This window comes from Leuciscus leuciscus (genome assembly GCF_965113295.1).
Source record: "Leuciscus leuciscus genome assembly, chromosome: 13".
NCBI classification, from domain to species: Eukaryota; Metazoa; Chordata; class Actinopteri; order Cypriniformes; family Leuciscidae; genus Leuciscus; species Leuciscus leuciscus.
In genome coordinates, this window is record NC_138737.1 from 17,923,916 (window position 1) to 17,935,559 (window position 11,644).

General features: G+C 37.8%; 2 protein-coding genes across 2 annotated transcripts; one reads left to right on the forward strand and one right to left on the reverse strand.

Moving 5' to 3' along the window:
• The first annotated feature begins 203 nt into the window (after positions 1–203).
• On the forward strand, positions 204–3,451 carry LOC309512407 (taste receptor type 2 member 40-like). Its single transcript, XM_082187965.1, has one exon. It carries the CDS (start codon positions 1,044–1,046, stop codon positions 2,211–2,213), a length of 1,170 nt encoding a protein of 389 aa, XP_082044091.1. The 5' UTR covers positions 204–1,043; the 3' UTR covers positions 2,214–3,451.
• Positions 3,312–5,594, reverse strand: gstt1a (glutathione S-transferase theta 1a). The gene is made up of 5 exons (XM_082187966.1): positions 5,441–5,594; positions 5,038–5,125; positions 4,802–4,952; positions 3,759–3,935; positions 3,312–3,680 (listed from the first exon to the last, which is right to left on the reverse strand). The coding sequence occupies exons 1-5, from the start codon at positions 5,550–5,552 to the stop codon at positions 3,480–3,482; spliced, it is 729 nt and encodes a 242-aa protein (XP_082044092.1). The 5' UTR covers positions 5,553–5,594; the 3' UTR covers positions 3,312–3,479.
• Between the last annotated feature and the right edge of the window lie 6,050 nt (positions 5,595–11,644).

Genomic DNA, 11,644 nt, shown 5'->3' on the forward strand with positions numbered 1-11,644 from the left:
TCATTTCGGAACTATGCCGCAGTTCTTAAAAATAATTTAAATATATTCTCAATAAATATATATATATATATATATATATATATATATATATATATATATATATATATATATATATATATATATATATATATATATATATATATATATATATATATTAAATTACATTTTTATGTAATTTCATTTTCATATTCAAACTGTAAATGTAAGATGCTAAATGTATTAAAATTAAATTTATATTTTAATATATTTTTATTGCATAAGTAATGTTGTGAAATCTTAAATAACTGTTTTCCATTTGGATATATTTTAAAATGTAATTTAGGCAATACCTGTAAAGACAACGCAAAATTTTCAGCAGCCAATATTTCAGTGTCACATCCTTCAGAAATCATTCTAATATGCTAATTTGATGCTCAAGAAATATTTCTTATTATTATCATCATCAGTGGTGAAAACATTTGTGCTGCTTAATATTTTTTGTGGAAAGAAGATAGAAATCGTTTATAACATTATAGATGTCTTTATTGTCACATCAATTTAATGCGCCTTTGCTGAATAATTTCTTTTAAAACTCTTTTTAAAAATGAACGGTACTGTATAGGCCTATGTCACTGAACTTGCTACAACATTGTACATAATTATCAAATCCAATTTAGCTTATTTAAAACCCTGCATAGAAAAATCTATGAGGTTAAAATTATTCCCCATCAATCCATTGTCCCTACTAGAATGACAGACTTTGACAGTGGAAAACTCAAGTCCCTACATCTTGTAGGAGATTTGAATAGTAAAATTTTACAGACTGCATTTTATCCAATATAATTCCAAGTACATCTAAATAACAAACAAACAAGGATTTGAATAGGCAAATTTCAAACACTGATAACATGAACATTTAATACTGATTGTATTGTGAAAACAAATGTAGTCTCAGTGTGTAAATGACATGCATGAGTTGTGTATATTTACCATCAGCGAAGACAATATAATAAATTCACAAATTCTCTTGTTTTATAATTTTGTTTTATGTAAGCTGAACTGTAATGAACATGGTGCATTTCTCTCATTTTACCTCATTTGTGTTTTCAGCTTTGAACAAAGCCTGCTCTGATTCACTCACGCAAAGCCACTTTGCATATGAGATTCATTCCCTGTTTCCCTACAAGACAATGCGCATCTCTCCAGATCTCATATCAGTGCAGGACTCTGGTTTGTGTGCTTCGCTCTCTGAAGAGAACATCATGATCTCGACCTTAATTGAGCACGTTCTTTTTTATGTTGGACTTGCGCTTGTTGGTGTTTCTGGAAACTTATTTAACCTCATTTTCACTATACAACAGCAAGTGAAGACCAGGACCATTCAGACTGTGGGTTTGATCCTAAACGTCATCTCCATCAACAACATTATCTTGGTCCTCGCCACCTTCTCATTGGTGATGGGTGTTTTTCAGAATCCCCAAATTTGGTGCATCACACCATATCCTTTATCAATCCGGATCGAATTGTATCTGATGATGACTTCCAGCTTTAACAGCTTCTGGGCCATTGCATGGCTGAGTCTCTTCTACTGCATCAAAGTCGTGAGTTTTTCCTCTGAGTGCTTCCAGACACTGAAGAGGAAAATCTCTTCTGTGATCAACGCTGCAGTGCTGCTGAGCTGCTCTTTCTCCTTCTTGTTTTGCACTCCTCTGTTCTCACTTGACATTACAACTTCACTGGATGAAAATGACAACGTGAATGACACCGCTAACATGACCTGTTCGCAGCCCTTTTTCACTATAGGTATTAACACAAATACATACGCAGCTGCTGGCATTTGTCTCCTCTGCCCGATCCCTCTGATGATCATGCTGCCGACCTCTATCCGAATGGTCGTCCATCTGTGTGCCCACACTCTGGCTCTCCAGAAGAACAAGACCCAGGTGCAAGGATCTGACTCGTACCTCCTGGTGTGCAAAATCACCATCTCCCTGGTGGGAGTTTATCTGTCCACTCTATTTATTGTGTCTTTGTTCGTCATTATAAGGTTAATCGGGGGACTTATCACCTACCAAACTCTAGCCAGTGCCTTTAGTTTTTACGGTGGCATGACTTCTTTACTTCTGACAGCTTCAAACAGGCATCTAAAAGACAAGCTCTGGAGTCTGTTCTGTTGTAGGAAGGCACAGGAACAATCTAGCAAAAGCCAGACAGTTGAAACAGGGGATGTGTGATATGATAAGGACTGTTTACCAGGTGACTTGATTTATAGACAACTAGCACTCACTGTAATATTTTTCTGATTTAGAGGAAGTCGCTTTGCATTAACTATATTTGCGTCAACACCAACGCACAACAACATTCTTTTTATTATAAGCAGGCACTGCAGTTTCGCCATCTGCCACTTTAAATGCTCAACCTCTTTAAAAGCTAGATGAATTCTGATTGGCTGTCAATGTTTTTATCCTTCATCAGCTGGATTTTTTTTTTAAAGTGATTCAAATGATATTGTTCCTCTGTGTCATTATTGTTTTAGTTGTGGTGTGGACTTTGCTATTCTTTAAATTTAGAACAATTTGTAGAAAAATAGAAAACAAAAACTTACCATGTATCTTTAGCGTTACTGTTATATCATCCTTGGTGTGAATGTGCTTTAATTCATATGCATTAATACAACCTTGTTAAATATTTACATTTTCCCATGAAACTGGGTTGTAATAACTAGAAACAAGTTAGTATTTATTTAATATAATATTCATATAAATTGTTCTTGTAGAGTAATGAAAAAGTTATTTTTGTCTTGGTGATCTAAATGTAGTTGTGAAAAATACCAATAAAATGTCTACGGATTGAATGGATGAATACTGTTTGTGAACAACAGAGCATGGCCAAAGACTTGTACAAACATGTTTCACTCATATGACTCATGTTATTCATACTGCAACTGCTGTTAGAAGATTGGGATTTCACATGCGCATTGGCTAAACCAGCCTGAAATCTACGCTCTTTAATTCTATTTGAGCATAAGAAACAATATTTTTGGGACAGTATACATGTAAGATGTTTTGCTGATTTGAAATGTGTAAATTTAAATGTGAGTTTGGCAAAGTTTTTTAGATTTATGTATTTCCCCATTTAGATAGATACGAGTTGGCCTTGCATGCCCAAAATATCGTCCCGGAGGTGTTGCAAAAATGGCCATAGTGTGAAATGACTTACCTTGACAGGGATTTTAGCATGGCACTACCATTGCCAAAGGTCATGGGTTTGACTCCAAGGAAACACACTCTGATAAATGTATGAATGACTGTATAAATGCATAAATGTAGGTATCATTTTAATATAGTGTTTTTATTTTGAACACAGTGAATTTATTGATTTTGATACAGTAACATTTTCTAATCCATATTTGATCTAGTCCACCATATTACAGCAAAGTAACTTGATGAAAAATTAAAGTTTAAACATAAAACTAGACTAATAGACCATGCAAAACAGACTTAGTTAAACATTTTCTGTAGCCTTAGTTTGAGAAACTCAGGTAAGCCTTTGTTTTCAAAGGTTTGTGGCAATGCATCAATATTCATTATAACCTTATGGGCTTCATCGAAGACTTCCACACCAATCTCCTTCTTCACTCTGTCTCTCCAGGCATTCAGAGCAGGTCTGTCTTGAAACACATCTAGACCTGTACCGACCGGCTTCAAAACACACAAACAGAATCGGTCAGTATGTCATGTTTAGGTCAAGCATTAGGAAATCAAATGTACACAATGTACCTGCATCATCTCCACAATGGCTACAAGATCAGCCAGAGAGATTTTCTCTCCAATTATAAAGGGTCTGCCCTGCAGAAACTTCTCCTCAAAGGTCTTCAGAGACACATTGAGGTCCTCCACGGCAGCATCCATCTTCTCCTTGGGCACCGGGGCGCCTGTGACTGCAGGTATGACCCCCTAGAATTGTTGGAAAATGTCAGTTACAGCCCAACATCTGATTCAGAAAAGCATTTTGTCAAATATTACATATAGAGACAGTTGCATACTTGATGATGTTGTGGATTTTCCCCCCTAAACCCAACTATCTAGCATCTGCAAATCGACACTTAATAAAATAAAACTGTTGCGTCTACAAATCGATACTTAATAACCTTTATACTCTTGCTCTTGCGTCTTCGGTCGACAACTGGCCAAGTTTCTTACTCTAACTTGCTTGCTTCCCTAAACTGACCTGCTGCGCAGCAGAAATGAAAAGACTTTCAGCAAATGTCCTTTAAATGCTTTAATCACAGCCAGGAGATCTTCCCGAGCAGTTATCAGGGAATCTCTCCCAAGAAGCAAGGCCGGAGGATCTCAGACAAATTCCATTGAGAAATCCCACCGTAAAACACATATACAACAGTTTTTATAGAATCGAGAAAACAAAAAAGACTAACATGTCACCTTCAATATGATTGGTTCAATTGGTTCAAAAGCCCCAACCTTTTTCCTCTGTCACTGGCACAAGCAAACTGTTTTAATGATAACTTCATTTGTTAATCACAAGATTCTAACAGAGTCTAGTTTCATTTCCCAATTTTTTTTATTTTTACATACATACATACATACGCACACAGTCAAAGTCACAAGTTTTCCATTGATTTCATAAAGTACATCCTGTTCAAATAAGGTTAGATGTTAGAAGCATGGTTAGTTTAATATACAGTTTAAAATTTCTACGACAAGGACTAGATCAGCAAAAAAAGAGGTTACATGGTCACAATTTACTCATTACACACAGACACAACAAGTGATCTATCTAATGTTTAAACAGCAAATCTTACCCTGAACCAGAAGACCTTTGACCCATGAGTTCTTATGTTTGTGTGCTGCCAGGAGAGAAACTCATCGACTCGTGCACGCTTCTGCAGATCAGCTGGATACCAGTGGTCAGGAGTGTGATGATTCGCTGCCAAGTACTGCAGTATAGCTATACTATATAGAAAGTATATCAGCTTAGGCTACTTAGTATTAGGAAATCTAAACGTATCAAATGTTAAAAATCAAGGTAACAACATACCTCTCTGTGAGAATAAAATCTCCGTCTTTGAGAACAGGAACTTTCCTTATGATGCTGACCTTGCCAAATTCATCTCCATATTGTTCACCTTTGTGCACAAGGAAAAACAAAACAAGATTTTGTATTGATGCCTATATAATGCAGAACCTATACAAATCTATTTCATTGAAACCAAATGCTGTGATAAATATCAAAATATTAACCTAAAAACATGCTTCATGTGGAAGCATCTAAATTCATTTCTTGCTGAGAAGTCAAGAATATTCACTGTACATCAACCTAAATACATTATGTTAAAACAAAACAAAAATATGTAAAGGTTAGGTCAGATAAAACAGCTTGCATAAAGATTGCAGAGCACAAATCCATAAAACAGCTAAATTAAAACAGAAATTAAAATCACCTGTAGATAAATCCACGGATTTGAATTCAAAGGGAATTGTATTTATCTTGGCAAATATGAAGACTGAGCGACATGGCTGGGAATGCAGATCGAGATACAACTCCAGTGGCATTTTGGCTGTGAAGTGTGTCCAGAAAGAAGAAGACGGGATTCGTCCGCGTCTAATCCTCATATGTTCTGTGTTTATGCTCCGCCCTCCAGGGGTCAGTAGTACAATGTTCTTGCGACACCTAAAATTAGGTTACCATGTTGTGGCTGTCTGCTTCGTTTATCTAATTGCTTGCTGCTATTGATGTCATGATAAAAGACAAATAGCAGGAGCTGAGAAAAACTTGCATGTCATGAGGAATTTGCCTGAGATATGGTGAAGGGATGAGAGCGAGAGAGAGAGCTACTGTAACACACTGTGAAGAAACTCATGACAGCATATGTTTTACTTTAACTCATCTAAATAAGTTAAGGAATTTTCAACTTCAACTGTCAAGTTGATTTTAGGCTATACATACGTTTAAGGCAGCATTTTTTACATTGTGAAGAGAAGCTTCAAATATTGCGAATTCATGCACTTTTCCCCCAAAAAGTAATGGTTAACTTGATTTTTTGAGTTTGGGGGTGTGTGTCAATAAAGATTGCTATAATAGGCCAAAGTCCAATCACATTCACCCCATCCGCAACAACTCTTCCTCACTTGAGTGGCGTTTCATAAGTTAATTCTTAATCACTGAAAAATATTACAAAATAAAAGTATTATTATAGAATGCTGAGATTTAGACTCAATTTCACAACCAAAACCTGTTAAGATTTCTTGTTTTGTGCATGCATTCCTTAAGAATCTCAAGTTATTAAATAATTTTTTTACCGAATCTCAAGTTATTCAATAATTTTTTTACCCCCAATGCATGAATTTTCTCCTATTACTGTAATTTCAGTAAAGCGGATCAAAATCCACAATTATGCAGCTCTTTCATGCATGCTTAGTGTTCTTTTTTCTTTTAGAGGTATCTTTCCAGCATCAAATGATTAAGTGTAACCTATAGAACACATTTAGGCCTACTACTTTAGACATCAGATGAAAGCAGTTGGGAATAGCCTATGTAATAAATTAAGATTTTTTAGACATTTACTTTGTATATTTTATAAAAAAAAATATCAAGAGTCATGATTTATGTGGACCTTTAATGCCAATTCAGAAAGTAATGAAAACTTATTAGAAGTTTTATAATTTTTAATTGAAAAATTGTTGCCACATGATGGCGCAAAAACACTTCTAAAAAATGGACCCAAAAGAATGAATTAGTGGTGGATCGTTCCAACACCTTTATTACTTTCTTTCTCCTTGAACAGAAACTTATGATTAATATTTAGTCTATTTATATATAAATTTGTCAAGCTCTAGAACAGGCTCCAGAATCAAGGCTATAAAGTGTGGATGTAGCCTAATGCAAATGGCTCCACCATAACAAGAATAGCGAAGTATATAGGCTAGTGAAACATTTAAGATTAGTTACAAGTCATTACTTTTACAAATAATTGGAATATATATATATATATATATATATATATATATATATATATATATATATATACAATATTCTAAAACTCCCACAGTTTTAAAATCGGTTAAGATTTGAAAATCGTGTAGTGGGTGCCAGGACTAAATTAGACATCTCTGATTGGCCATTGCGTTCCAGAGATCAACAAATATGTCTGTGATTTGCTACATTGCACACCATTGCAAAAACACGTTGTAAAAAGAAACAATGTTCTCCAGAGGCCGCAAACACAAATACATGCTGGAGAGTTTGTCAGATCTGTTTCGTCAATATGATATTATTACAGTATCAACTGAGGGTGCACTTGCTTTCGTTTGATGGTGCTTATAGCACCCTCAAGCACCCCCATAGACCCGGGCCAGCTCTAGTAACATCAAAGGATGTTACATGTTGAGGACTATAGGGATTTTTACTATCAGACACACATTAAATCACATAAACTGCTCAGAAAGGATAATCATATTTAGGCAGCTTCCTAAAACCATTATAGAGATTGATCTGAAATGACTTGGTGTTGCACGTCCTCTCCTCAAACATTCAAGTGTGCTTTGGAGTTGACCTTCTCAGTGAGGTCATGGTTCGAGTGTGCAGTGTGGATTTTAAAAGGGTGGGTTCTTGTTGGTTCTGTGTTGTATTTCATAGGGAATGTACAATAATGAGATGCATACACCACCCTTTGATAATGATACACTCACTGACACACCTTTACATCATATTACACTGCACAGATTTATTCTTAGGGAAATCACAAACCCAGATCCTTAGATAGCCTATTATTACTGTATTTAACTTGTATCACAATCTGTTTAAGTGTTAGATCATCCACCACAGCCCCATCAAACTCAAAAGAGAAGTAAACAAAGAATGGTTGTGGTTTGGAATAACCAATATAATTGTTCTGAGGCCAGTGGGTTTTTCCTGCGGAGGCTCCCAGCAAGACTTCACTCAAAATCTGGTTTGAATTTAAAGAGGCATGCGGTCCCAGATTATAGCAGATACACAGATAAGAACCAAAAGGTCTATGTAAAAGCCTTGCTGAGATTGTTTCTCCATGTTCTACTATTAATGGAAGACTGTATTAACATATTCACTTCTAGTTATTGTGAGACAAGCAATGTTTGTGCTAGATTTGGTAACAATAAATGATGTATTTTCAAAAAAAAAAAAAAAAAAAAAAAAAAAAAGAAAGTCTCTACCTTGAAGAATTGCAATTTTTGTTTGTCATAATTCTTAAGAGATAGCAAGAAAATAAATAGCATATACATTGCTTCAAAACGTTTTGCTATAATTTCATATTTTGAAGTAATCTGAATGAAAAATTATCATTTGATTATAGTGCATTCATCTTAATGAGCCTCAGAATTTTTCTAATTATAAATAAAAATAAACCCTTCCATGTGACACAAGTCAGCCAGACTTCACAATAAGGTCCTATTAGTTAAGATTAGTTAATGAATCATCTAATGAGTTGTTTAGCCTAATTAAATTAGCAATACATTTGTTACAGTATTTGTTAGTCTTTGTCAATGTCATTTACTGTTTGTGTTTAGATTAAACAATTACTGATGTTAATCTAATTGGTAAAAACTTCCAGCCCATCATCCCATTGGTTTTACATTAACTTGTGGTCAGATTTTGATCAGGTGAGGTAATGGGATGCAAGTTGTGACTCTCTGGGTTTCCTGTTTTCCTCTCCTGGGCTCATTGGGGGAAATTCTCTGCTATGAGCTCATCCCCATCTATGCAGGTGAACTTTCTTGAAGTTAACTCATACACCCATGACATTTGCATGTAAAATAATATCATGTATATATATGTGCGTGCAGGAGATGCATCGTTCATCTGGGCGTATGAGTTAGTAAATATGTTTTTCTTTCTTTAACAAAGATTACATAAACATTGTAGGTTGATGCAGTGACAAAGCTATTAACCTTCCAAGAGGCTTACCAGGGGAGGGAAAAACAACATCTGAGGCACATGGCGGGGCTTTAAAAGTAAGTGAAGCCTCATTAGTTTTATTTGTGGCCTCCTGCACCTGCATCTTTGGTACACCCACATGCAGAGTTAAAAAGGCAATTCAAACACTAACTTGGACATAAAACAAATTAAAGGAATAGTTCACTTAAAAATGAAAATGATGTCTCCGTTTACTCACCCTATTGTTTCAAACCTGTATGAATTTCATTCTTCTGCTGAACACAAAGGAAAATATTTTGAAGAATGTCGGTAACCAGACAGTTGATGGACTCCATTGATTTCCATAGAAAAAAAATGATTTACTATTCCTATTCCTTTAATCTATAATGACTGATTTGAATGATTGACTGAAAAATGTTCTTAATCATATTTGTGTTTATTGTATTGTACTCTAACCTCTTGATCATATAAGCTAACACAATAATTGTGGTATTTTAGTCATTACAGACATAGACAAAAACCATATGTAGAATGTGCAAAGATCTGTGGTCCTTTCATCACTTCTGTAAACAGAATTCAAAAAGCCAGTTAACTAAAAGAAGAGCTTTATTCTTTTTATAGTTAGTGGTCATGCATGGTCTGATTTTGCATGACCTTAAATTGGCTGTTGAATATACAATAAAGTATGTTAGAAAAAAAAAAGATAAATGGAATCAGAGTTTGATTTTGCCTGCAGCTAAGAGTGGGTTTTTCAAATTCAGAGCGATATCTCCCCATTATCTTTCTGAGTCGGTCTCTCGACATTGCGTGCTAACGCTATAGGGCACCCCCCTCCTCCGTCGAATACCAAAGCCTGAATGTATTGCGCAAGTAAAAATTACTGGCCAATGGCATTTGTGTACACAAGTGAGGGGCTGAGCCTTTCACTATATAGCTTAGCGCTCATTGGCATTGCCTCAGATACCTTTCTCCTTCAAGAAACAAGCATTGGATTGCTTCTTGCTGTTGACAACACTCTAAGAGGACGCCACATTCACTTGCTGTTCCCCTTCTGCGATCCAGCAGAGACACAATGTCTATCAAGGAGTGTTGTGCGTGCAGTGGACCTATTGAGCTCCCCGATGCGCATGATGCATGTATTTGTGTACTCTGCTTGGGTTGTGCTCATGCAGAGGCAGTGCTGGATAGGCCTGACTGTTCTTTCTGTGAGAAAATGATGGTTAGAACCCTCCGTGGAAGGAGTTCTACCATCCTGAACTGTGCACGGGCTGCCTCCTCGCCTCCACCTTCCGTTGCCATCGAGCCTCAGAAGGAAAAGCCGAGGCAGCCACATGCAGTAGGCCTCCTTGTAGTGAGGTGACTGAAAACCCTCCATCTAGGATGAGATCTCACTGTCCTGGCATTTCCCTTACTCGGCCCGAGCTCACACAGCGGGATTGCATCTCCTCTCTTCTTTCGACGGAGCTGACCGCTTGGGATACACCAAACCACCAGTCGTCAAGGAGGCAGCTCACCTGGGCCCGTCTGCTTGTGGGTAAAAGTAATCTCCATCGATGAGCACTGTGCTGAGCACGACTGAGCACTGTATGGGCAGCCTGTTGGTCCTTCAGCATAACTTATGGCTGACACTGATGGAGATGAGGAACTCAGAGAAGGTGCAGTTACTGGGCACGCTCATAAGTCCCCATGGCCTCTTTGGTGACTCTGTGGGTTGTTTTTCGGGGAAGTTCCGCAAAGCCCAAACCCCGTTTCGTGCCGAGCCGAGTCGTACCACCCAGTGGAAAAGCGCCATAAGAGGCAGGGGCTCCACCCAAGTAAGCCAGTATCTGAGCTTCAGCCGCGTTCTTGATGGGAGTGGTCAGAGGAGGAGACCATCTTACAACGTAGACAGCGAACCGGCAAGCAAAAGAGTTCACCTTGCTGTGTTGCACCCACCTGTTCCCTTGCCAGTTGTTAAAAATCGACAGCGAGCAAATCGCGTTGTTCACCGAGGTGAACAATTCGATCTGCGCTTCTACAAACAGGCTCCAAATCATCTAGACTGTCTGAGGATGTAGCCTCCATTGTCCGTGAAATGTGCCACTCCCTGACAGCATGTCCACGCCACAATTCAGATGGCCAGGAACATGGACTGCCCGTATCAATAGGAGGTTCCTGACCCCCCACAAAAGGAAATGTTCCGCCAGCCAAGGCAGAAAGGCAAATATGCCTTTGCCCCAGTCAAGATCATGCCACTGGTGCTACAAAAGATCAGGGAGGAAAAGGAGACAACCTTGTGCTGCTGGTTGCGCCGAACTGGCCTAATGGCTCCCCCATGGCTGATACTGTTATGGAGGCACCTGCTGTCTCAAGCGATGGGCACTATATAGCACCCCAGACCAGAGCTATAGGACCTGCATGTCTGGCAGGTCAGTTCAAGGAGTAGGCATTGAATGTGCCACAAAGGGTCGAGAGCCCCGAAAAATGGCGAAAAATGAGGACCCATTGACCAGCTATGTCTGTTATTATGTTGTTTCTACAGGACTGTTTGGATAATGGGGGCACACCATCCACTCTAAAGGGTGTATGTGGCAGCCATTTCATTGATTGTCACCCATTGATTGTCGCCCAGTAGGTAATCACAGTTTGGTGACAGGGTTTCTGAGAGGAGCGAGACGGCTGTTACCTAACCTAGTACCTGCCTGGATTTGTCTTTGGTGCTAGCGCACTTTCCGAGCCACCTTTTGAACCGCTG

Bases quoted from the DNA above. Each gene is read 5' to 3' on its own strand.
- LOC309512407 (XM_082187965.1), top strand. From the start codon at position 1,044: ATGAACATGGTGCATTTCTCTCATTTTACCTCATTTGTGTTTTCAGCT.
- gstt1a (XM_082187966.1), bottom strand. From the start codon at position 5,552: ATGCCACTGGAGTTGTATCTCGATCTGCATTCCCAGCCATGTCGCTCA. The intron at 5,126-5,440 runs GTGATTTTAATT...TTGTGCACAAAG, and splicing joins ATCCGTGGATTTATCTACAG to GTGAACAATATGGAGATGAA. The intron at 4,953-5,037 runs GTATGTTGTTAC...CTTTCTATATAG, and splicing joins GATTTTATTCTCACAGAGAG to TATAGCTATACTGCAGTACT.